We start from the raw sequence: 27883 nt of genomic DNA, 5'->3' as shown, positions 1-27883 counted from the left end.
AGGAAACCACTTTCCTCAATATCATGATTGAATAACCCAAGATAGCAGTTTTGAAAATTAGACCTGTAACAGTTAAAGAGAACTATTTTAAAGAAAAACAAGGAGGCAGATTTCAATGCTTGCAAGTTTTATTTGTGTCAACATAGACATCTTTTATTTTATTTTTTTCTTAACAGTTGTTTTATCTTCGGGTGGTTGGGCCGGCCTTTCTCTTCCCAGAAAAGAGGTGTTTGGGTTTAAGGTCAAAGACAGTTCTATCTGCCTCACCTTTCTTGCCCAATTGATTCATCACCTTCTGAGCATTCTTCATCATAGTTTTTGCTTTCTTTACCATCTATTAAAAAACAAAACATTTGTAAGTAAAAAGGTGCACAATATGAATTTAAACATTATATGGCCACGTATTGCTCCATATGTGTTGGAACTTCAGTTTCCATTGAAAAAAAACCTATTCAAAGCTGAAAATTCACACTATAGATAACTTGGCTGATAGTGAATATATGCAATTGCATATATCTGAATAAACTGATAATTTCATAAAACTGAGACATACCCTAGCATCACGAAGGCCAGACACATCACGAGGGGTAGTAGAGCGGCTACGGCTTACTGGCATAGATGCGGGTGGTTCAGAATCTTCTCGCTTGCGTTTACGGGTGATACTGCGGGACCTTCTTCCCCCGGCTAAATAATGTACCTGAATATTTGCAGATAAAGAATCTAATCAGACACCTTAAAAAGTTAACCAGATGCCTTGCTGCATGCAACCTTGTGTCCTATTAACATAGATTCTAGTATCAGATGAGAACCTACAAAGAGTGTAACTCTAATTTTTTTAAAATTACAGGTGCAGCAATGATACAGGAGGGGGGAATAATAAGCAAAAAAGAGCATATCTTACATCAGAATTTCCAGTTACACTAAGTCCCAGATTTGTCATCTCCTGCTCAAGGGTTTTCTGTTGAACCTAAAGGCAGAAGTAAAAAAAATTCAGAGGTTATTTTCTCCATATCCAAAAGCCAGTGCCACCTTCCAAATCCCAGAGAGCAAGCAACCTTTCACACTCCCCCAAACTACCTTCAATCCAACACCGAAGTAACTTCACTCTTTCTCCACAATCAGCTCTACTACACCCAGCCTCTTTGCTGCTCTGCTTTTATAGCTGCTCTTATTGGGCAGGTGGGCTGGCTAAGGTGAGGTCTTAAAGGAGCAGGGCACCATACCCCTTTTGCTAGCTAATTTTCAGTCACTAAGGAACCTAGGGAACAGCCCTGAACTTCTCAAAAGCAAGGGAGAGCAGAGTGCAGAGCAGCACAGCTGTTTGAGATGAGAAATCAACAGCTCCAACGCTCTTTTGCTATTCCACATCTGGAAAAGACCGTTTCACTAAACAACAGTTTTGAATTTTTACCAGTTAACAGTTTGGGTACACAGGCAGCAGGCAAAAGTGGCCAAATAGCATAATGCATTCCAATGCAATAAATCTTGCAAGTTGAGAGTACATTTGGTGTAGTGGCTAAGATCACCAGGCTAGAAAATAACAGACCATCATGACTGCAGATTCTCAATCATCCAAGTCATGGTTATTCCAAAGGTGCTTTTTCAAAAGGCACTGGACATTCTTCCTTGTTTTCCCCTTGAAAACATTTTGGACAACTTTTCATCTGAAATAGTATAGGGTTTCCTGCCTGGACAAGAGGTTTAACAGTTTAACAGAGGTGGAAGGGACCTTAAGAGTTCATCCAGTCCAACCCCCTATTCATGCAGGAAACTTGTACTAGGGATTCCAACTGCCGACCATTCTGATTGATGAGCTCAGTGTCTTCGCTACTAAGCCACCAAATCAGTGTTTGGACGAGAATATCTCCAAGACCCCTTCTGTTCTTCTATACTGAAAGTTCTTCAGTGCTTTTTGTGTACATTTCCAGGACAAAAACCAAGAAAACCTAGTTTTTCCTCAAGGTTAAACTGATTAGAGATTTCAGATGGAAGTTTATCATAGGTACAAGCCTGCAAATTAGGGAAACAAATATAAACCACAATTCTTCTCTACTTCAAACATGGTTGCATAGCCTCTTTTTGAATTGTTAGCAAAATTAAGAATTCTGCTACTTAAAAAAGATAGCATATGTAGGAGGATGTTCTATTTATTCATTCACTTGTATCCCACCTTTATTATTTTTACAAACAGCTCAAGGCAGCAAACATTCAACACATTTTCCTCGCAACAACAATAGCCCCTTTGAGGTGAAGTGAGCTAACAGGGATTGATTGGCCCAAGATCACCCAGCTGCCTTTCCTAGTTAGTTAGGGCTTGAACTCATGGCCTCTTGTCACAAATATGCTTTTCCTTAAAAAAAAACCAAACCAAATGTTTTTCCCCTTAAAAATGTTTCACTTCTCATCTAAGAAGCTTCTTTAGTTCTTCTACAAGTTCAAGGCGTGACTTAGCCAGGAAAGCCAGCTAACTTTGGGCCAGTCATTCTCTCTTAGCCAACCTCATGGGTTATTGTGAGGAAAACAGGAGCAGTAAGGTAGGTTGGATTTCTTTGCTGTCTTGAGTTATTTGTAAAAATAATAAAGGTGAGATTAAAAAGAATGAATAAATAAACATAGTTTATGTTCTATTTTTGAATTATTTGCAAAATCGAGGCTTTTAATTAATAAAAAAACACAGCAAATGTAGGTTGTTCTACATTTGCTGTCTTTAATTAACAGTATTTTTAATTTTGCAAAGAATTCAAAAATAGGATGTAACCATCTTTGAAATGCAGAAGAATTTGGGTAACCATGTTTGAAGTGGGGAAGAATTGTGGTTTATGTTCAGCTTTCCGAATGTGTAGGCCTCCAGATAATGAAATCTTTAACCAGCTTTATCTTTAGGGAAAACTGGCTGAAGTAATCGTGTACTTAAACTGCTCCTATCTAATTACTTGGATGGCAGATAGTGGTCACTATAAATACTCTGGAGTTATATGGACTACAGGGAATCCTCAATTCACAACCACAATTGAGTAAAAAATTTCTGCTGCTAGGCAAGGCAGTTGTTAAGTGAACTTTATGTGACCTTACTCGTGACAGTAAAGTGAATCATTGCAATTGTTAAGTGAACTGGTCATTAAGTGAATCTGGCTTACCCCACTGACTTTGCTGGTTGGAAGCTGGCAGGGAAAAGTCATAAATGGTGATTATATGATCTCCAGGATGATGCAACTGTCATAAGTACAGGTGGTCCTTAACTTTCAATAGTTCATTGAGTGACCATTCGAAGCTACAACTGAAGTCACTGAAAAAAAGTGACTTATGATCTTTTTCCACATTTGCGACCGTTTGTAGGATCTCCATGGTCGTGTGATCAAAATTCAGGCACTTGGCAACTGGTTCATACTTATGACCGTTGCAGTGTCCTGGGGTCATGTGATCACCTTCTGCGACCGTCACACAAAGTCAATGGGGAAGCCAGATTCACTTAATAACTGCAGTGATTGGGCTTAACAACTGGGGAAAGATAGGTCATAAAATGGGGCAAACCCACTTAGCTATTGCGTGTAAACAGAAATCTTGGGCTCAATTGTAGTCATAAGTTGAGTATATGCCAGTTGACTACAGGGACAGTTAAGGTTATAATGGCTGCAAGTGCGAAAAGAGTGTCATAAGTCACTTTTTCCCTGCTGTTGTAACTTTGGTGTGATTGCCCTCCAGGTCGAAGGCTCTCCAGAATCTGCTGGGGATTATTTGCCTTCCGGGGGTGTTTTCTTTCAGCTGATATGCTCCTGCAGAGTACTGAAGGCTGCTCTGCGTCACAAGAGACCACTATTCTTGAAGCGGCTTTGGAGAATGATTCTCTACACCCTCCAGGACCTCTGAAAACCGTGTGAAGGCAGACACTCCCATTCCAGCATGATTTTCAGAGCCTTCAGAGGCCGCGCAAGAGACCACACAAGAACACGTCCCAAGCTCACCTTCCCAGTGTCCCAAAATCATGAAAGAACGCTTTCAAAGCTCATGCTTCCAAGAACAGTGTCATGAGTGGCATAAATAGGAGTGTGACAACTCTGACACAGGTCAAAGGTTCACCGCCACTGAATTAAACAGGGCCATCTCTTGGAGCTCCAGAAGTGTAGCAGTCCTGCCCTCCAGAGTAAGATTTCCCTTAGAACAGATGTGTCAAACACGCGGCTGCGGGCCGGATCCAGCCACTGAGTTGGCCCATGGGACTGTCCTGGAGACAGCGAGGGACTGGCCACACCCACCCAGTTGGCCATGATGATCAGGCCACCCCCACCCCACCCCCACCCCCCCAAGGGCAAACAAATTCCTGATGCGGCCCGCAATGGGATCCAGTTTGACACCCCTGGCCTTGAGAGCTGAATCCCCTCTGCGCTATTGTTCAGAAGAGTGCTGAAAATCTGGCTCGTCACTCAGGCTGGAGATAAGGTAAGAGCAAAAGTCTTCACTTCATTTACTTGCTATCTTATATTGATTTCATTTTCATTGGTTTTATTGTTGTGATGTGGCCAGAGTGGTTTTATTGTTTTATTGTTTTATTTATTTATTTATTTATTTATTTATTTATTTATTTATTTATTTATTTATTTATTTATTTATTTATTTATTTATGACATTTGTATGCCGCCCACTCCCTAGGGACTCTGGGCGGCTTACAGACAAAATAGGAGACATATAAAAATTAAAAATAATAATACAGTTAATTAAAAAATTCACATCATGCATACAGCTTAGTGTGGGGCTGGATACTCATCAACAGCCCCAGGCCTGCCGGAACAGCCAGGTCTTGGCAGCTTTGCGGAAGGCCGGGAGAGTAGTGAGGGTCCGGATCTCTACGGGGAGATCGTTCCACAGGGCCGGGGCAGCAACAGAGAAGGCCTTCCCCCCGAGGATTCGCCAACTGACATTCACCAGCCGATGGCACCCGGAGGAGGCCCAATCTGTGCGATCTTATCGGTCTTTGGGAGGTAAATGGCAGGAGGTGGTCTCTCAGGTAGCCAGGTCCTAAACCATGTAGGGCTTTAAAAGTAACGACTAGCACCTTGAAGCGTGTCCGGAGACCAATGGGGAGCCAGTGCAGCTCGCGGAAGATAGGTGTAACGTGGGTGTATCTAGGTACACCCCCAATCGCTCGCACGGCTGCATTCTGGACCAACTGCAGTCTTCGGATACTCTTCAAGGGCAGCCCCCTGATTTGATTTGAGTCAGGCAACAGAAAAGTTTCCTCACTTATTATACCATCATCATCATCATCATGGAAAGAGTAGCAGGGCCTTGAATGTCCCGTTTGGGTACTTACTAATTGTTAGATTGATTGTGTGATACATGGATCACTAAATGTTTTAAATGGGAATGGTAATCAATAAATATAATGACCCAATTTGATTGACACATCACTCTATACCAGGGGATCCTAAACCTTTTGCCAACCATTTGGTCTAATCTTCATGTTGCACACACTTCTTTAAAAACCCAAAAACCAAAATGAATGCAAATGAACCATGAAAGGAATACAAAGGAACTTTGGATAAGGCGGATTTATTACAACCAGACAGAAAGTCCTCGACTTATTAATGTAATTGAGCCCAAAATTGCCACAGTTAGGTAAGGCAGTTTTTTGAGTGAGTGCCCCCCACTGTACACTGACCTTCTTTAACACAGTCTTAAGTGAATTACCTCAGTTGTTAAGTGAATCATGAGGTCAATAAGCAAATCTTCCCCAATTGATTTTGCTTGTCAGAAGCTGGCTGGGAAGGTTGAAAATGGTGATCACTTGGCCCTTCAAGACAGGGCAACTATCATAAATATTGGCCTGTTGCCAAGCGCCTGAATTTTGATCACATGACTGTGATCACATGACTCGGGATGCTGTGTCAAAACCGCTCATAAGTCCATTTTTCAGTGCTGTTGAAACTGCGACAGTGGTGGGTTCCGGATCCCAGTGCAACCGGTACGGTGCAACGGGGCCAGGTGTCCACCACATGCATGTGCACAGCACGTGCATGTGTATTACCGCCCGCGATGCTCCAGTTGCTCAGCAGAGCCTCACGCAGGTGCTATATGCTCCAATTAAGCCCCGATCGACTCAAATATAGGTAAGGACGATGGGTGGGCCCTCTGGAGCACCGTATCGAACAGTACCTGGTGCTCTGAGCAGGCACCAGTACGCCTGTACCGGGGCGTACCAGTTGTATCCCACCACTGAATTGCTACCACTAGACAAATTGTTGTAAGTCAAGGACTACTTTTATCGATTTCCTTCAGCATAAGGAAATCCTTCTTTCCTTTTTTTTTTTTTACCTTGCTGCCTGTATAGGCAACCCAAGTAAATCAGTACTTTTTAAAGCAAACCACAGCTGAAAATCCCATTGAAAAATCTACTGGTTTTAATTCCTTCTACCGTAAATGACTTATACTTGATAAGAAATCTAAGACCTAAATTCAACTTTCATAACCATGTGACCAAACTTTGGAACCCAGCAACATGATCGCATTTGCAGGGTTCCATGATCATATGACTATTTTTAACTCTTCCCCCCCCCAAAAAAAACCTAGCACTTACATCCAGTTTTTCGTAAAACTGCACCATAGCGAACAATGACTTCGCTTTAGTGTTAGTCACTTAATGATCACTGCATATAAAAGGATGTAAAATCGGCAAAAGGGTCGTAACTTGAGGACTACCTGACAACTTTTAAGATACTGATAGTCCTCAACCAATTTTGAGGCCAAAATTTATGTTGTTAAGTGAAAGATTTGTTAAGTGAATTTTGTCCCATTTTAGAACTTTTCTTGCCACATTTGTTAAGTGAACCGCTGCAGTTATTAAATTAGTAACTGGTTGTTAAGCGAATGTGTGTTCTCCATTGACTTTGCTTGTCAGAAGGTCACCTAAATGGCTCCTGAACATCGCAACCATCATAAGTGTGAGTCAATTATCTAGCATCTGAATGTAAATCATGTAACTGTAATGGTCATAAGTGTGAAAAGTAGTCATATCACTATTTTCAGTACCATTGTTGTAACTTTGAATGGTCACTAAGTGAACTGTTGTAAGTCGAGGCCTATCTGTATCTACTGGAGTCCCATTTCTTTCCCAGTCTAAATTCCTCCTGTCCATGACACACGCACTCACATCCCACCAAATTCTTACCCAAAGTTTTTTTATACTTGCCTTTTTAGCTGTTCTAGGCATTCTGGGCCCGTGTATGTCCTTCTCCTTTGATTCCAGGATCTTCAGTTTCTTCTTCTCACGAATTTGTTGTGCCAACTGCCTGATTCCCATCATTTCCTCATCTTCACTTTCTGAATCACTATCATATTCTCCAGCTTTTTCCTTTAGCTCTTCTTCTTTCTCCAGTTGTTCCAATTTCTAGAAAGACGCCACATTCAATGGATTAGAAACTGATTTCTATTGTGTATTTTCTTTGTGTATATTCTATCATATCTCAAGACTTAAAATGGACGCCTAACATCAAAAACAGCATCAAAAAGGCACAACAAAGAATGTTCTTTCTGCGCCAACTCAGAAAGCTCAAACAGCCCAAAGAGTGGCTGATTCTGTACAGAGGAATTATTGAGTCTGTCATCTGCACCTCCCTATCTGACTGGTTTGGCTCTGCAACCTGCCTTCCACTGAGGACTTGTACACTGCACGAGTTAAAAAGAGGGCCGTGAAAATATTTACAGACCCCTCACATCCTGGACATAAATTGTTTCAACTGCTACCCTCAAAATGACTCTATAAAGCACTGTACACCAGAACAACTAGACACAAGGGCAGTTTTTCCCCGAATGCCATCACACTGCTTAACAACTAATTCCCACAACACTATCAATAATTTACTACCGTGTTTCCCCCAAAATACGATAGGGTCTTATTTTCTTTTGCCCCATGAAATATGGCCTTGGGCTTATTATCAGGGAGGGCTTATTGTTTTGGGGTTGCCAAGCGGCTGCTCCCTTGCAAACTGACTTCCGAAGAGCCGGGCACAGCCTCAGGGGCAAAGCAGTTATGAGGTAATCACGCTCATGAGCAGCCGCCTGGCAAATCCCCTCTCCAGCCAGGCAGAGCGCCATTCACTGACCTAGGGGGTATCACTAAGGCACCAAGCCACGTGGCGTTTTGCCCGCCTCCCAGCTCCCGCGGCTTGACACATTCGGGATACCCCCTAGGTCAGTGCATGGAGCTCTGCCTGGCTGGAGAGGGGGGTTGCGCGAATGCCTGTTCCGCCCCCAGCCTCACCAAGCCCTTGCGCAGCTCTCCCAGGACACCGTCACTGGCTGCCGCCACCGCCATGCTGCTAGCATAACTTCCAAACTCCAAAACTCAGGGCCGAGTCTTCCAGCATCGCCCGCTCTAGGAGTGCTCTCTTTGGTGAGCCGGCTGCCAGACAGAGTGTCTTCCAGCAGCCGGGCCACCATAAAGAGCACTCCTAGAGCGGCCGATGCTGGAAGACTCGGCCCCGAGTTTTGGAGCTTGGAAGTTATGCCCGGGAGCGTGGTGGTGGTGGTGGCCAGCGGCGGCGCCCTTGGAGATCTACACAAGAGCTTGGTGAGGCTGGGGGCGGAACAGGCGCTCACGCAACCCCCCCTCTCCAGCCAGGCAGAGCTCCATGTACTGACGTAGGGGGTATCCCGAATGTGCCAAGACACGGGTGCTGGTGGACAGGCAGAGTGCCACCTGACTTGGCCCCTTAGATCAGTGAATGGCGGTCTGCTCGGCTGGAGAGATTTGCCGGGCAGCTGCTCGTGAGCATGGTTGCCTCATGGCTGCTTCGCCCCTGAGGCTGTGCCCAGCTCTTCAGGAACCCGCTCACAAGGGAGCAGCCGCCTGGTAACTCCCCCCTCCGGCAAGGCAGAATACCACTCCCCAATCTAGCGGTATCCCGAAGGCAGCAAGCAATGTGAGCACCTTCCACCCCGGCTCCCGCGGCTTGGTTCCTTCAGGATACCGCTAGGTTGGTGAGTGGTGCTCTGCCTGGCTTGGGGGGGGGGGATATCCAGGGGGTTTATTTTCGGGGGTGGGCTTATATTTTTGCCCACGTAAAAAATATGGCAAGGCGTTAGTTTCGGGACAGGTTGTATTTTGGGGAAAACATGGTAAGACTGTATTATTATTATCATCATCATCACCCTTCCTAGTATCTATCTCTCACCACTTATGGCTATAACTATGTTGCTTGTATCTTTCAATTTATATTGTTTTTATGTGTTTCCTAGTACAATTTGCTAGCTTATTAGTAACCTTGTCTATCACTAAGTGTTGTATTCTTAATGAATGTATTTTATTTTCCTTATGTAGACTGAGAGCATATGCATCAAAGACAAATTCCTTGTGTTCAATCACACTTGGCCAACAAAGAATTCTATTCTATTCTATTCTATTCTATTCCATTCCAATTCTTATAGACCACCAATGCCCTTCAGACAATTCACACAAATTCTTACTTCCTCTGCCAAGCTAGAAAGCCGATGGGGTTTCATTTCACATAGTATATGGCAATAAAAACTTAAATATGATTTTGGCCTAGATTGAATTTTATAGCTGTTTCAAATTCTGATAGAGGTAGCTTTCAACATACAACCACAATTGGACCCAAAACTTATGATGCTAAGCAAAACATTTATTAAATGCACATTGCCTCATTTTATGATATTTCTTGCCACAATTGTTAAGTGAATCACTGTCGTTGTTAAGTTAGTAACACGGTTGTTAAGTGAATCAGGCTCTCTCACTAACCTTGCTTGTCAGAAGGTCGCAAAAGGTGACCACATGACTTAGAGACACTGTAACTGTCATAAATATGAGTCAGTTGTCAAGCCTCCGAATTTTGACTATATGACCATGGGGATGCTGCAAAGGTCGTAAGTGTGAGGAATGACTATAAGTCACTTTTTTCAGTGTCATCATAACTTTGAACAGTCACTATACGAACTGTTATTAAGTTGAGGATTACCTGTACTGGTTTGAGTTCACAAACGTCCCAAACTGATTATACAATGCATTTAGGAGGCTTGTAGAGTGTTCCTGGGGGCTGTGGGGGGCAAAATTAAGCAAAAAACAGCCAATTTTTCACTCATTTCTGCCTTCCCCAGACCCCAGGAGCACTCTGAAAGCCTTCTAAAAGCTATGCACGGCCATTTTGGTGAAGAGGGGCGGGGTTTGGGAGGCAAAAAATGCTATATTCAGTGTATAAGACACACCCAGATTTTCAGTCTCTTTTTTGAGGGGAAAAGATGCAACATACTCTGAAAAATATGGTATTTTTTTCCCATCTAGTACACCATCAGTAGTTTAATACTTACTTTCATGATGTCTGGGTCAATGTAATCAGCTATGTTATGACCTTCCCAAATCTCAGGTATCACATCGTATTTTTCAGATGGATTCATCAGATCCCAATATTCTTAAAGCAGAGGGAAAAAATGAAGGAGTTTTATTTGTCCAACTCTAAAATCCCTGCAATTATATTCAGTTGATAGCCTTATTAATAAGAAAACCCCATCCTAAAATAATAAATTACATGTTGGAAGTAAGTTATATATAATGGAGGTCTTAAGCTTGTTTGTCTCAACCAACAATATTCCTTAAATAGATTTGAAATATATGCTTGAACTATATATGGTCTAAAAAGCTTATAGAATAGAATTCTCCACTAGTCGGGAGTAATTCCTGCCTATAACTTGGTACCATTCTTAATAGAACATGAAAAAGGGAATGGATCCTACCAATACAATTAGAATTATTTATTTGTCAGTGCACAACATATGTACAATGAGATTGATTGCGCTTCCTCAGTCCACCACCACCTCCAACTCAATACAAGGGGATAATGTAGGCCTAGAACTTATGAGAGTTATCATAACCTGTGTGGTTTTTTATTTATTTATTTCTGCTTTAGCTGTTTACAAAAAAGGAATAATATGATAGTGACCTACTGTGTAAAACTGTTGCATTTCTAAACAGAAAGATAACTTGAGACTTACTCTTAAGATCCAATATATATTCATCCCCCATTTCCATTTCCACATCTTTCTCCTGTAACAAAAATGCATCATTAAGAGTTTCTTATAAATTTCACAAAAATCACAAAAAGGTCACACACAGAGACAAACTGGTTTAGTGGTTATGGCATCAGGCTAGTAACCGGGAGATTGTGAGTTCTAGTTTCCACTTTAGGCATGAAAGCCAGCTGACTGATTTTGGGCCAATCATCAGGAGACTGTGAGCATGGAAGGCCAAGGCTGGATGACTTTGAGCCAGCGCTGTCCGAAGACGTCTCCGTGGTCATGTGGCTGGCATGACGTCTCCGTGGTCATGTGGCTGGCATAACACGGAACGCTGTTACCTTCGCACCAAAGGTGATTCCTATTTTTCTACTTGCATTTTTATGTGCTTTTGAACTGCTAGGTTGGCAGAAGCTGGGACAAGTAACAAGAGCTCCCTCCGTTAGGCAGCGCTAGGGATTCGAATCGCTGAATTGCCCACCTTTCTGATCGACAAGCTCAGCATATTAGCCACCGTGTCCCTTTATAATTTATACCCCTAAAATGTGGAATTTTTTCGTAAAATACTTACCAGTTTCTTTTTTGGGCCATCAACTTCCATGTGCTTCTTCCGCATCAAGGCTCCTTCTGGAATAAAAGGGGGCCTTTCCTAAAATGCAGGAAGGAAACCCAAAGTGAACTGAAGAAGTTCCTTTTCATATATGTACTGGATTCATGGGTCCCCAGCCTCCATGGGCATGGCCCACTGGGAACCGGGCCACCCAAGTAGCAGGCAAGCACACAAAGTCCCATTTGCGCAAGAGGTGGGCATCGTCTCCAACACCCCCGGCCCCACCGACTGCCCCTGCTAGTTTGCAGAACCGGAAAGTTTAGGGACCGCTGTACTAGGTTACTGAGCAGGACAACATCCTCCTCCTTTTCTTTCAGTCTGTAAGCTGACAAATCTTCACTGTTAATTTTTTTCCCCCACTGCAAAAAAAGATCCATACACTCTAATGCCTTTTCATATGTATTTAACTGGAAACTCTTACAGGAAAGTTTGCCAGATGTGGATACATCTTTGCAATAGAGGCAATGAGATACAATATCTCTCTTTCTCTTTCTCTCTCTCTCTCTCACACACACACACACCTTGTTGTCCCTTTTTGTTGGAAGAGCTAAATGTAGCCTGTTCAGTACATCATTCACTTTGTTTCCTTTCATTTTGGTGCCAACCCGATGGGCCAGCAACCTGTCACAAGCCTGAAAATAATAAAAAAAAATATTAATTCAAGAAATATTGAAGCCAAGAAAAGCATTAACACTGATCCAGACCTACAGACAATCCTCAACTTACAACCAGGGGCATATCAATCCTTCAGAGTTAACGGTAGGAACCCTCTGCCCAAAGCGACTTACAACCCAGTTCTAAAATTATGATCTTTGCTCTGCCTGCGGTCACATGACCTCATTCGGGACACTTGTCAACCAAACCACATTTATGGCTGTTTGAAGCATTCCACGGTCATGTAACTGATATATTTTTTTTCTTCTAAAAACTGTTTTGACTTCCGGTTTTTGGAAAAGAACACACAATACAGTGATCAACAGGCTTGCTAATGAATTGCAGCACCCGCCAAACAACTCTTGCAAAAAAAAGCTTGCAGTCAGGTCCAGTCACAAGATGACTCGCTTTTCAACTGTTACAACCTACTAAGTTGGCTGGCTTAATTGCAGTCATAAGTTGAGGTCTACTTTTAATAGATTTAAGTTATAGGGAGGCACTTGCATGCTAGAACTACGTCAGATTAGAATGCTTTCATTTGACTTTCCGTATGGAACACGGTATTGAACTTGAGGAACTAAATGGCTTCTTGTCCATGGAGATTCTCAGTCATCCAGGTCCTGGTTGTCCCAAAGGTGCTTTTTCAAGAGGCAACTGGACTTTCTGGTTTTTCTTTGGAGATGTTTCGCTTCTCATTCAAGAAGTTTCCCCACCATCCAGTCAGAGCTGAAGAAGCTTCTTGGATGAGAAGCAAAATATCTTCAAAGAAAAACAAGGAAGTCCAATTAATTGCCTCTTGAAAAAGTACATTTGGGATAAAAGGCTCTTTACAATATCACATGATTCTATGACAAGACCAATCTCTGGGGAGAAGAATTTCTCAATTTCAAGAAATGTAATTTAGTACCCGACCAGAAAAGAAATAACTGTAAGGCAAGAATTTGGAGAAGGTGTAATCACATGTACCCTTGCAACAGCCAAATCATAAGGCAAAGCTACGGGTAGTCCTCGACTTACAACAGTTCATTTAGTGACTGTTCGAAGTTACAACGGCGGTTTAAAAAGTGACAAAAGAAGAAAGATATTTTTCCTACACTGGAGCCTGATGACGAATTGCTGCAAGCGATTCCCAGGAATTGACAAATAGAGAATATCTATTTTTTTAAGTTCTCTTTTTGATTATGTACAATGATATAGGAAAGTTCAACCGCCCACATTATACAAAATCATTTTTAAAAAACAATATAGTGCCAAACAGCCATAAGCAGGGGAGAAAACTGGCATTAGCATCTGCTGCAAACACTGGAACAAGGGAAAGCAAGTAGAACCCAGCATCTAATAAACGGGAGGATTTTATGACAGTGCAAAGCAAAAATTGTTTTTGTTTTTCTAATGCAATATTTTAATGCAAGCTGCAAAATAGTCCACTGGATAAGCAGAAGTGAATTGAACCCAATGTAGATATTCAATATACACGCATTCACTCACTTCAGTTTTAACCTGAATAACACCTTCTTCTGTCATAGTGCTTGTCTCGATCACAGGAAGTCCATCAGCTTCTAATTCAGCAAATATTTTCTGAAAGATGATAGATAAATGAAAGCATTTGGCAAAATTAATTACACGCACCCTCATCCCTAAGGTATCCAAATAGTACATTTATCCACATGAAACATCATGTAAAGATTGCACTGGAATACAGAGCAACCGCAAAACTGTACACTTACTTGTATACAGGACGTTGTGTGTGTGTGTGTGTCTGTCATATAAACATACTTTTTGATTTAATTAAATTTAATTAAGTTTAATTAATATTTCCATGTTCTAGGAAAAAACCCTGGCTTTTGGCACATGTAGTCTGAAACAAACTGATCATTAGGGAAGGTCAAGAGTGGGTATTATTATTTCATATTCCACTAACATTACAAAAAAACGAATCTTTCAGTATGTGGGTAGATTTCAGGCTTGCAAGATGAACTTTGCTCATCAGCAGAGAAAAGTGCAGAATGGGAGGGGAAAATAGGAGACGGAAAACGTGTTGGATATGTTCACCACTTGAATTATTTGTAAAGTAATAAAGGCTAGGTATAAATAAACTGAAGGGGAAAATCAATCAGCTGCCACCAAAAGTGAAGATAGAAAGTAAAAAAAGTTGCAATAAAGAGACTGCTTGGCTAGAACAACAAAGGTAGATATTGAATGATTAATGCCTAGACTGCAATTGAAAATGCAAATAGAAATGATATGTTTTTTTAAAATATATATAAAGATATATTAAGAGTCCAGCATGGCAGACCACCAGATCTCTGAGATCTTGTATAGACCTCAAAGATTTGGGAGTGAGGCACTCAAGCCACCATAACGGGGGGGGGGGGGGAATGAAAGGGGAAGGAGGGAGGAGGAAGAGGCTAGTCAACCAAGACATAAGTATGCCTTTGTCTGTGTAATCACTGCTTCTGAAAACTACTCACCTGATTCTGTTCTGAAAGTTCAGAAATCCTTTTTACATCACATTTATTGGCTACAATAATTAGAGGCTAAAATAAGGAAGAGAAAGAAAACATTGAATAAGCCAGCTTGGATTTTCTAACAAAAAACACGGAAGCTTTAAAACATAAAGGGATAAAATCCCAGGCACCTTGTTGGCAAATAATGGCTTAATATTCTCAAAAAGTGCCAGCTGCTCTTCCAAGCTGTGGCCACACTGTTCTGATATATCCATGACATAGAGCACAGCAGACCGGAGATGGGCAAGTGCAGTTATGGCCTGCATCTCAATGGTGTTTCTGTCTTCCAAAGGATGGTCCAAAATACCAGGAGTATCTATGACCTGCAATGGAACAGTAGAAAATTAAGAGAGCTGGTCCAACAAACAAGAACAAGAGCAAGGTAAAATGCAAAGCCCCATCTGAGAAACCATCTCAAATGAAAGTAGGGCATTAATAATGTGATTTACAATCGTCTCCAACCACAGATTTGGGGACCGGCACTGGGTAGCGGGATGCCAGAAACTGGTTGTGCAAACAAGCGAAGCCCCATCCGCAGGATGCAGGCAGTACAATTAGATCCCACAGACTAGGCCTCCTCCAAATTCCATCAGCCGGCCAGTGTCGACTGGCGACTACCCGGAGAGCCTTCTCTGTGGCTGCTCCGACCCTCTGGAACGAACTCCCCGTGGAGATTTGTACCCTCACCACCCTCCAGGCCTTCCGCATAGCCCTTAAAACCTGGCTGTTCCGACAGGCCTGGGGCTAAAGACTCGCTGCCCCACTTCGAATGGTATGATTGTTATGCTTTTTAACTATGTATGGTTTTTTATGTTTTTGTTACTCTGTTTGTATTTCCCCTCCCTTTTGAGTTGTGAGCCGCCCTGAGTCCCTTCAGGGAAAAGGGCGGCATACAAATAAAATTAAACCTTAAACCTTAAAACCACGGCCCCCTCCAGTCCATGGAAAAACCTCTCTCCATGGAACCGGTACTGCTGATTTACAATAAAGAGCCAAGGTGGCGCAGCGGTTAGAGTGCAGTACTGCAGGCTACTTCAGCTGACTGCTAGCTGCAATTTGGCAGTTCAATTCCCCCAGGCTCAAGGTTGACTCAGTCTTCCATCCTTCTGAGGTGGGTAAAATGAGAACCCAGATTGTTGGGGGCAATAGGCTGATTCTGTAAACCACTTAGAGGAGGCTGCAACGCACTATGAAGTGATTTATGAAGTCTAAGTGCTATTGCTAGTACAGGTAGTCCTTGACTTATAACAGTTCATTTAATGACCATTCAAAACTGCAACAGCACTAAAAAAAGTGACCCATGACTATTTTTCACACTTATGACCGTTGCAGCACCCCCATTTATATGATCAGATTTTGGATGCTTAGCAACAGGTATGAATTTATAGCAATAGCAATAGCAATAGCAGTTAGACTTATATACCACTTCATAGGGCTTTCAGCCCTCTCTAAGCGGTTTACAGAGTCAGCATATCGCCCCCAACAATCCGGGTCCTCATTTTACCCACCTCGGAAGGATGGAAGGCTGAGTCAACCCTGAGCCGGTGAGATTTGAACCGCCGAACTGCAGATAACAGTCAGCTGAAATGGCTGCAGTACAGCACTCTAACCACTGCACCACCTCGGCTCTTTGTCGCTTTATGTCAGTTGCAGCATCCTGGAGTCATGTGATCACCGTTTGCAACCTTCCGACGAGCAAAGTTAATGAGGAACTCAGATTCACTTAACAACTATAACAAGAAAGATTGTAAAATGGGGCAAAAGATTGTAAAATGGGGCAAAATTCAATTAAAAACTTTCAGAAATTTTAGACTCAATTTTGGTTGTAAGTTGAGGACTGCCTTTACAAACACAGGTAATTCTCAACTTACATCTGGTCACTTAATGACCATTTGAAGTTCCAACAGACCCCACCCCCTTCTGAAGATACTTATGGCCCTGTTTCAAATTTCCACCTGGAACATAACAAGTAAATAGTAACAATAATTTAGAGCAAAAATTAGAGCAAAAATTCCAAAACCTGAGTTTATAAGACAAAAAGAAAAAAATACATACTCCCTTAAATAGGAACAATTGACTGATTTAACTAAGAGACAGTTTTTACCTGCCAACGCAAATACTTGTAATCCATGTGTCCCACAAACAGAGATTTTGTGGTAAATGCATATGGCTGCACATCTACATCAGCTCTTGTTACCTAAAACAAAAAAGGGTGTCATTTATGAAACAACTTCTGTTCTGAATCCAACCATCAGTAAATGTGCCAACACAAAGAATAAATGTTTCTAAACTGGGGTGGCACAGAATAAAAATATTTTATTTTCTGAAGACAGGAAAATGGAAGGTGTATTTTTTTATAATCTTTTGTAAGATGTACGACTATATCTTACTATAAGGTAAGATGTGCAACTATTATTAACAAATACTAGCATGTATTTTCTCACAGTTTAGGAAACGATACATCAAGAGGACTGTTCTCAATCTAACTAAGCCTGTGATTTTAAATACAGTGCTAAGAAATTACTTGTGCTTACTCAGTGTTTATTATTATATTCTAATTTAGTGTGACTCTGACGCAAGGCATATCCACTAACCTTATTTATGAAACTTGATTTCCCAACGTTGGGGTACCCACACAACAGGAGAGTCCGTGTGTTAGGATCAATGGTTGGTAATCGTGATAAATGCTGTCGTACTGAAATTTTAAAAAAAGAACACGAAAGTATTGTTTAGATACATAATATTGTAGTTTGATTTTGCGTATCATATGAATTTAGCTATTAAGGTATTAAATATTCAGTCATTCATTATGGTTTTAAGTTATGCAGCTTGACCTGTTTAACCCACTCAAATGCATTCAGTTATCCCATTTTGTATTTGAAGGACCGCTGGGTGGTTTAAAGGATAAAACTCAAAACAAAAAGCAAATAACTCCTCAACGCCCAGCAACAACAATCGGACAAACCACTTGATGGTGTCCATATCACACTGAGGTCTCCAGGCCTGTGGGCAGTACCATGTCTTCAGAGCCTTGAGAAAGAGTATCAATGTGGAAGCTTATCTATGCAGGGATGATGTTTCACAGGGAGTAGGCCAGAAACCAGAACAAATAAAAACAGTCAGTAAATATACAATTAAAAATTCTAGAATAAAATAACAGATAAAATCTATGATAAAATCCAATCTGTCAATTATACATGGTCTCACTATATTAAAATTACAATCCATAAAGTGTGAGGCCCGTAGTCAGTTTAATACTTAAAAGGGAAAGGAATAAGCAGTACAAAGGGTTTGCCACCTTTGCTTTATAAAATAGCTTTGGTGGATTAGACACTTGTTTCCAACGAATCCCCAGTGCTGCTGCGCAGAATCTAGCTACCTGCTCTGTATTTATGGACTGTTCATCCCTAAGCAAATACTGGAGCCATTGATTGGGGATTTAAATCTGGTGGGACCATGAAAAAGGGCCTTTTTGGTGGTGGCCTCTTCTCTGTGAAACATCAATCCCCGCCAGGTGTGGCTGGGCTCTCTCACTGTTGCTTTTCCCAAAAAGCCCTTAAAAATGGTTTTGTCAGCAAGCATAGGGACCATAAATGGAGACAATCCAAGCAGTTTATTTGTGTTGTTGCTGCCATGGGGAGGATGGGATGGAATGGGATCTTGGTGAATTTTTAAATGTTGTAAGCAGCCTCGAGTCACCTATGTGGGACTTGGACAGCCATATAAATTTGTTTAGTAAATAAATAGTAATTTTCTATTCTTGACATACCTTGTTCTAAATATTCCAGGCTCTGCTTCTGTCTTTTGATTATGGTACACATCCGCCCCAAGGCTGCACGTTTCAATTGTTTGCATCGATAAAGGGAATCCCCGTATTTCATCAGACGCACATAATCTTTGGCAACACTAAGTCAAAAAACCAGGTATCAAATCTACAGTATATTTTACCAGCTAGGAGAATATTTAACTTTGATACAATTTTATTTCACTTGATAGGACACTATCAGTGGGTTAGAAGGAACAAAGAATGATAGCTAGAAAAATATAAATATTATCAGTTCATCTGTCACAGTGAATTAAAATATATTTGACTTCGATTTCATTTTTTCCCCTGAACTCAGTGTTTCTCAACCTTAGCAAATTTAGATAAACGGTAAAGGTCCCCCTCACACATATGTGCTAGTCGTTCCCAACTCTAGGTGGCGGTGCTCATCTCCTTTTCAAAGCCGAAGAGCCAGCGCTGTCCGAAGACGCCTCCGTGGTCATGTGGCCGGCATGACTAAAGGTGCACAGAGAACTGTTATCTTCCCACCAAGGTGGTCCCAATTTTTCTACTTGCATTTTTACATGCTTTCAAACTGCTAAGTTGGCAGAAGCTGGGACAAGTAATGGGAGCTCACTCTGTTATATGGCGCTAGGGATTCAAACTGCCGAACTGCCCATCTTTCTGATCGACAAGCTCAGTGTCTTAGCCACTGAGCCACCATGTCCCTAGCAACTTTAAGATATGCAAAAATTGCTAAGATAGAGAAACACTGCTTAGTTTGTAAACAAGGACTGTCTATTACTTTTTAGTCAGCAAGTCGTAGTTCAGCAAGTCATTATTTAGTATGACGTGTTGGAACTGCAAGTTGAGAGGCCAAAGTCAAAGCCTATCTCCAATTGAGTACCGAATTTACTGGGTGACTTCAGGCCAATCTTTCCCTCCCAGCTGCACACATTTATTGCTATGAAAATAAATTGGCTGGGAAATCCTCAATTGTCAATCAGGTGAGCTTCCAGAAGTAAGATAGGATATAAATGTAACACCTAATAAGTATGTACATAGTGAAATTCTCTTACTTGTCAATCAGATTTTTGGCAATATTTATTTGTCCCAAAGCTAGCTTGTAATGATCTTTATCATAGAGTACATTCATCAAATCTGCATAAAAGGGATGAATATCCTGAAATCAATAAAAAAAAGAGAATTGATCAGTAATATATTTAATAAACAATTTGTCAATAAAATATATACAGTTCCATTTAACTTTTAATTAGATTGTGTAGGTATGTATTAGCACTCTAATCCAGTAGCCCCCAATCTCTTGGGCACCAGTGACTGATTCTGTAGAGAGATTTTTCCATGGACTGGAGGGGGCATGGTTTCACCTGCTACCTGCATCCCATGGATGGGGCTTATTTGCGCGGACTAGTTTCTGTCATGCCATGGCCCAGTATCAGTCCACAGACTGGAGGTTGGGGACCCCTGTTGTAATCTGTAGAGATTTAGAGTAAAACCTTCTCCAGGATTAAAAACAATATATAAAAAATGCAAAAGAAAGAAAAGTATGTGTCGGGGTTCCAAGTAATAGTCCCATAGAAAGCAGAACCGTGAGGCTGATAGATTCCTCAATGAATAATTTTATTGGAGATATCATATTGGCGCAATCTGGGGAACACCTTGGGTTTTTTAATTAGGTTTTCACCTAATTAAAAAGTGAACGTCCCCCCCTTTCCCCAAACAGTCAGTTGGTCCAATCAACATGCTGGTTTGTTGCCTGGTTACTTTACCCCTCATTCTCCAGCCACCTGTTGAAATGGCTTTGGTTCACACAGGAAACTATTTTGTTTTAGCTATAAAACTCCCATTTAACTATTCTCCCCCCTCACTATCCTCTTTGCATTGTGGCAACCCTGAAAAATGGCCCCAGCCAGGTTCGCTTCAGAGTTAACAGTATGACAGTTATAATCAAAACGTGACAAAGGAATAAACAAACATTCCTGCACGCTTATTGTAACAATTCCCAAGCCTATTAGAACAACTAGATCTTAAGGGCTTGGTTCTGACGATTTTCAGCCAGGATTCAAAGGAATTCAAAGCTAATTCTATGAACCCATGGAAAATTTGATTCCTGTAGGGGTGTAAAAGCTCAAAAAGTAACTTATGATATGGCATGGACAGAAGCTGTTTGTTTAAAAAAAGTAGATCTATCAATCTAGATTTATCTAATAATATACACATTTCAAGAATGACTTATTATTTCTTTTGTCAGTAATAGCACAAGTATAAAATGTGATTATATTTTCAGAGAATACCAGAATCCAGCCACCAACAGTCCTTTATAAGTACAATGAAAAATTAATAGCATCCATAGAGCATTTTAACATTTCAATTGAAAAAGATCCATTGACGATTACTAAATACCAAATTGTTTATAGAAATTTTATCCCCATGGTCAAATCATAAAGTTTAAGATTCCTTCTCCTTCTCAAACCCAATTTCTAATTATTTGACAGCAATGTTTTAGCACTACCTTAGTCCGCATATTTCTAAAATTCAGGCAGTCCTCAACTTATGACAATTGAGTCAGACATTTGTTAAGTGAGGTTTGCCCCATTTTATGACCTTTCTTGCCACAGTTGTTAAATGAATTGTTGCAGTTGTTAAGTTAGTAATCTTGGTTGTTAAGTGAATCTGACTTTGCTTATCAGATTACATCAGGTGATCACATGACCCCAAGACCATGCAACCGCCATGAGTCACTTGCTAAGTGTCTGAATTTTGATCACATGGCCATAGAGATGCTACAATGGTTGTAAGTGTGAGAAATGGTCACAAGTCACTTTTTCAGTGCTGTTGTAACTTTGAACGATCATTACATGAACTGCTGTAAGCCAAGGACTACCTCTATACAAGCTTTCTCCAAGAAAGAAGATATAATTAAATTTATGTAATGAACATATGCTTTAGTTGAAATATCACTTACATCAAGTTTTGGGAAATCCATAATTATTTGAGTGAGCCTGTCATGATAATTTTGTTGGGTATATTTTACTTTTCTCATGTAGAAATGACGGATTCTGTGAATTTGATAATGCTTATGAATGACTGTAGGAGTCTTTCGCTGGGTCTTGGACAATGTTAAATCAATGAAGTCCTGCAAAATAAACAAAAAATAACAACTGATGAAAATGAAGAAGCAGCAACAATTATTATCAATGGTATGAAAAAATGTTGACAGCTCCAAAGAGGAGAAATGTGTGCCAATCTTGCCCAATCTCTGAGACAGGAAATGAAAACTATGAACCATTACAACAGATATTCCAAACAGTAAGTATGAATCTGATATATATATCAGCAACATCAACTGGCAAACCAGTTTTCCCAAATCCACGTTCATTGTATCAATGACATTAACCATCTCATCCTCTGCTGTCCCCTTCTCCTTTTGCCTTCCATCTTTCCCAACATCAGAGTCTTTTCCAAGGTGTTGTCTCTTCTCCTTTGGTGACCAAACTACCTGCCCTTCCACAATCAGGGTTGATTTTAGGATGGACTGATTTGATGTTCTTGCAGTCCTAAGATTCTAAAGTCTTCTCCAGCACCACAATACAAAAGCAAACATACACACACACACACAATAATTTCTACCCTTGACTGAAGGAATAAAAAGGTCTGTGTTACGACATTATATCAATAACTATATCGTATTTTTAAAATTCACCCCAATCCCTTTCCTGTACTTTACAGATCTATTCGTTTATTTGAGAACATATGCAAACCATACTTCTGCTAGCTTCGATGTACTCTTTACCAACCAAGTTGTTTTCAGAAACAGATCTGCCAAATTTGTACCTTTTGAATACCCTATCATTTTATCTTCCTCACATTATCACCAGTTTCTTCATTTTCCTATTTCAGGAGCAACTGATGTTATTCTACATGTTTTTTGCCATCGTTGTTCTTTCTTGTGATAATTTAACACCTCCAAGGGAAATCCTTTCATGAGAACATGAATACTCTTTGTGATTTTTCTTCTCCTTCAAATCTACTACTAGCAAGTTTTTTTATAGCAATTTCCATTTTCTCTACAAGAACTGAGGCTGCTTTTCCCCCTCCTGCACCTGGACCACCAATTTTTCTTCTTTACAGTTTCAACATGATGCTCTGATGTCTCTGGATTATTTGATGATGTGCCATCAAGGCATTTTGAACTCCTAGCAACCACCTAGATTTTCTCCATGACAGTCTGTCCCTGACCTTCCAGTAGTGCAGTGCCCCCCAACCATTTAGGCATCAGGGACTGGTTCCATAGAGACAAGGAAGGGTGGGAGGACGGAAAGGAAGGAAGGGAAAGAATGGGAAGGAAGGAGGAAAAGAAAGGAAGGAGGAAAAGGGAGGAAGGAAAAGGAAGGAAGGAAAGAAAAGGAAAGAGAAGAAAGGAAAGGAAGGAAAAGGAAGGAAAGAAAAGGAAGGAAGTAGGAAAAGGGAGGAAAAGAAAGGAAGGAGGAAAAGGGAGGAAGGAAAAGGAACGAAGGAAAGAAAAGGAAAGAGGAAAAGAAAGGAAAGGAAGGAAAAGGAAGGAAAGAAAGAAAAGGAAGGAAGGAAGGAAGGAGGAAAAGGGAGGAAAAGGAAGGAAGGAGGAAAAGGGAGGAAAAGGAAGGAAGGAGGAAAAGGGAGGAAGGAATGAAAAGGAAAAGGAAAAGGAAGAAAGAAAGAAAGAAAGAAAGAAAGAAAGAAAGAAAGAAAGAAAGAAAGAAAGAAAGGAATAAAGAAAGATGCTGTCGTCTGCAATGCCAACCTCGGAGCCAGCCCAGATGCAGTGGAGCTCATGGAGGCGGCTTCAGTGAAGAGGGGGATTGGATTCATTCGGCGATCTTCATAAAGCCGCCTCGGTCTTTCTCCACAGAGTGCGGATCGGAGCCTCCTGGGGGCTCAGAGCCTCCTTGGATCCCCTGCCAGAGGAGGACCAGCGCCATCCTTTCCCTGACAGAGACACGTGGAGCTCCCCGGAGTCCGCAGCCAGCAGAGCCCAGGCGATCGCGTGTCCTTCCGGGCGAGAGGGATCCAGGGTCGGGGGCTTACCTTCGCGGACGGGACCACCATAATCTTCCTGAAGTTGTAGAGCGCCATGGCGGCAGCGCGATCGCCCGGTGCCCGGCCTGGCTCGGAAAGGCGGATTGGCACGGGGCAGCGAGACTTCCGGTGAGAAGAGTTCTCGCGGGAGCTGACACCGGAAGTAGCCGTCGATTTCCTCTGGATCGCCCTGTCCCGAGGCCCAAGAACGTCAACGTGACGTTCTACAGGTTTTTTTCCTTTCCGGAAATATACATGTGGGCCCAAATCTAAGCCAATAGGCAAATTGACAATATTGAGAGTTTGTGAAGGCGGGGACAATCATTCCATGATCGCAAAATGAATGCGCAACTTCCGGTTCCGTAGTCACGAAAAGGCGTTGATGTCGCACGATGGCGATTCTCTATTTTTCGTACTTCTATATGCCTTAGATTTGGGTTGTTTGTTTGTTTTAATCACAGTGATAAAAGCCACTTTCGACTGAAAGGATTGTGCGCCGCCAAATGGCTCGATGTAGAACTGCAGTTTCTTCTTTCCATGACATTCGGGCCAAGGAATTCGGCCAACAGCATAAACGTGTAGTGATTTAAAGCAACCGTTAGATGTCAGCAGACATACAAAAAAAAACCTTTTAATTCACAATTTTGCATAGAATAGAATAGAAAGAATAGAACTGGAAGGTCTTCTAGTCCAGCCCCCTGCTCAAGGCAGAAAACCCTATACCAGTGATGGCACACCTTTTTGTAAACGTGTGCCAAAATTATGTGCCGCACACTCAATAGCACGTGCACATTTAGACAGGTGACTGTCCAGTCTCTTAAAAACGTAGAAATGGGGATTTTGTAGTATCCTTCCCCTGCCACACCCATCAAGCCACACCCACAGAATCAGCAGTAAAAAAAATTTTGAATCCCACCACTGAAGGTGACCAAAATTGGTTGCAGTATTCCAGGTGGGCCCTTACTAGGGTTTTATAAAGGTGTACTAATACTTTGTGTGATCTTGATTTTATGCCTCTGTTTATACACCTAAGGATTGTATTAGCTTTTTTAGTGGCAGCTGCACACTGCTGTGCAATCTCCAATCACCCTGCAGCCTCAATAGAGAGAAAGTGTCATTACATTCCCCCAGGCTTACACATGCAAGAACCACTCCGGACCAGGAGAATAGCAGTCAACTGTAACACTTGCCAAGTGCTTCAAAAATTACCAGTCAGGTATCTCTGAGGAAAGCAGATGTCCATGCTCTTGTGCAGCCAAAACAACAGGGCCACAGAGGGAAGATGCCAGGGAGATGGAGGGGCTTGCCCAGTGCAAACTGAAATGGCCAAGAAGAGCCAGTCTGGTCCCAGCTTCTGATCACATCACCAGAATTGATCTTGCAGGCTTGGTACGTTTCACATTCCTTTGGTTAAACCAATGTTGGCGACCCTTTTGGCTCAGTGTGTCAAAAATCTAGAAAATACCTAATTTGACACTAAGTCCAACACATACACACAGAAAGAGGGGGGGAACCATTATATATCCCTCCCAAATCTAGCGCTTCATGTTAGCACCAAGCCTGGGCCTAAAGTAGAAACCTTTGGTCATAAGGTCAAAAGTCACTTTTTGTCATGATATAAAAAAGATGCTGAGACTCTAGAAAGAGAGCAGAGAAGAGCAACAAAGAGGATTAGGGGAGTGTAGGCTAAAACATATGAAGAACGTTTGCAGGAATTGGGTATGTCTAGTTTAATGAAAAGAAGGACTAGGGACTAGAGACATGATAGAAGTGTTCCAATATCTCAGGGGTTGCCACAAAGAAGAGGGAGTTCTCCAAAACACCTGACTGTAGAACAAGAAGCAATGGGTGGAAACTAATCAAGGAGAGAAGCAACTTAGAACTCAGGAGAAATTTCCTGATAGTTAGAACAATTAATTAGTGGAACAACTTGCCTCCAGAAGTTGTGAATGCTCTAACACTGGAAGTCTTTAAGAAGATGTTGGACAACCATTTGTCTGAAATGGTATAGAGGCATTTGTTTGAGCATGGGGTTGGACTTAGAACACCTCCAAGGTCCCTTCCAATGCTGTTATCCGGTTAAGCCTGGGCCTTAACTTCAGCCCTAATGGAATCCCTGCCCCTTAAAAAGGCCACTTCAGTCCAAAATGAACACAAAAATACAAATGAACAATGCAAACAATAAAAAGAATTTTTGGGAAAGGCAGATATAAAAATATAGGTAACCCTTGACCCATGACCACAATTGAATCTGAAATGTCACTTGATAAACAAGGCAGTTATGTGAATTATGGCCCCTTGTGTGGCCTTTTTTTTAAGCACAGTTGTTAAGAGAATCCATGCATTTGTTAAGTGAATCACGGTCATTAAGCAAATCTAGCTTTCCCCATTGACTTTGCTTGTCAGACGTTGGCTGGGAATGTCGCAAATGGTGATGAAATGATTCCTGATCAGTTCAACGGTCATAAATATATGCTAGTTACCAAAGGCCTGAATTTTGATCACATGACCATGGGGACGCTGCAATGTTCACAAGTGTGAAAAAATGGTCACAAGTCACTTTTTTGAATGCTGTTGTAACTTTGGTCACTAAACGAATGGTTATAAGTCGAGCACTATCTGCATAATTAAAAGGTTCTTCGCCCTAAGGGAGATACAACTCTCAGTTGTGGAAACCCTTCTTTATACCATGATACCAGTGGTGGCATTCAACCGGTGTAACAACTGGTTCACTTTGTGCATGCATCAAACGCATGCTGTGTGCACAAACATTGGATTTTTAAATCAGCACTAATTTTTACCTTTTCCTGTAGCCCCAGTGAGTAAAACAACTGATATGGGAATCCACTCTGCTGCGCCGATCAGCTAGGCTTTAAACAAAAGAAGTATAGGACATTATAGAGCAAAGGCAGGTGGGCGGGGCCAACTGATCTCCAGAATTACCCGTTCGCCTGAACTGGTCCGAACCGGCTGAATCCCACTCCAGCCTGATATGGCCTACCAGGGCATACGAACCCCATTATTGTTTCTTATTCCACAAACCATATTTAAAGCAGTGAATGTGCTAAGCAAGCCCTGCTTTGTATGTGTTTGTGTGTTATTGCAGGGGTGTCAAACTAGAGGCCCGCAGGCCAGATGCGTCGCTAACAGGCCACACCCATCCCAGGTCCACAAATGGGGAAAACATCGCGAAACATCACATGGTGGCAACATGATGCGGTGTTTGACACCTGTGTGTTATTGGATTGGCCAACCTTAAGCCAATTTAGGATCTCTATCCCCAGTGGTATCAAACCAGGCACACAGGATGCATTTCAAAAAAGATGGTGCACCAATATAACTTTTCTTTCAATACACATTTCAGCAGAATCACGATTTTCCCATTATAGGGTGTAAAGACTTCAAAACTGACTCACAGCCCTTTTTAAAACTGAAAGGATTGTTGCCATTGCAACATGCAACATAAAAGTGTTTTAAAAATCAACTTATTGTGCATTTTTCCTGTAACTACCTTTTGTTCAGCTACTCTGAGCCAATTTTTAACACTCTAGCTACTGTCATTACATTTCAATAGCACTCATATTCCAATCAGCCAAATGTTCAATTAATTCTTTTTACCATTTAGTTTTAATTTTTTTTAAAAAATTGAGTAAATGAACACTAATCACAAATAGGCTAATAAACCTACATAAACTGTGGTTCTTAAAAATGCATTTACAGTTGACATACCTTGTAAACACCCTAAGTAACTCATGTCCTTCAACATTTATCAAAGCAGTTCAAAGACAGAAGCATTCACTGGGAAATCTCAGCACTTAAAAGAACTAGAGTTCTTTTCACCGGAAGGATTGGTTTAATAATATACATTCCAACCGTGAGTTTGATGCTCTGCAATAGATTAATAACATCATTTTTACAAATCCGCATAGCAGCTTGCTTTACATATTGAGATATAAGAGTTGTTTGCCAGAATTGTTTTCTTTTTACTTCAACAACCCCAATTTCTCATGAAGTTGAAAGGAGAAAATGGGGAAGCATTGTAACAACAGATAAAGATTTTTTTTTCCTCCTCACTTCTGTGAGAAAGTACCTTGGACTGGTATGTTGCAGATATAGTATCTCTAATTGTATATATGTGTTATTTTTTGTTTAATGTTTTCAATATAAATAATGGGAGTGTTCTTCAAATAATTTCAGGACTTAAATTTCTAGTTCAAGTTAAAAAAAAAAACCATGAGAACAGAATTTTATTTC

General features: G+C 41.3%; 1 protein-coding gene across 1 annotated transcript; it reads right to left on the bottom strand.

Moving 5' to 3' along the window:
* Nucleotides 1-110: 110 nt before the first annotated feature.
* On the bottom strand, nt 111-23791 carry GTPBP4 (GTP binding protein 4). Its single transcript, XM_014056724.2, has 17 exons — nt 23639-23791; nt 21540-21710; nt 19633-19736; nt 18560-18696; nt 17385-17485; nt 16895-16987; nt 14922-15113; nt 14755-14820; nt 13772-13861; nt 12151-12261; nt 11591-11668; nt 10999-11050; nt 10318-10418; nt 7184-7381; nt 902-967; nt 554-697; nt 111-334 (listed from the first exon to the last, which is right to left on the bottom strand). The coding sequence occupies exons 1-17, from the start codon at nt 23684-23686 to the stop codon at nt 182-184; spliced, it is 1905 nt and encodes a 634-aa protein (XP_013912199.2). The 5' UTR covers nt 23687-23791; the 3' UTR covers nt 111-181.
* Between the last annotated feature and the right edge of the window lie 4092 nt (nt 23792-27883).

The sequence above is a fragment of the Thamnophis sirtalis genome, unplaced genomic scaffold (assembly GCF_051295495.1).
Source record: "Thamnophis sirtalis isolate CommonGarterSnake01/CBP01778 unplaced genomic scaffold, rThaSir2_p1.2 scaffold_4, whole genome shotgun sequence".
In the NCBI taxonomy this organism is placed as follows: domain Eukaryota; kingdom Metazoa; phylum Chordata; class Lepidosauria; order Squamata; family Natricidae; genus Thamnophis; species Thamnophis sirtalis.
This window is presented reverse-complemented; position numbering and strand designations above follow the sequence as displayed.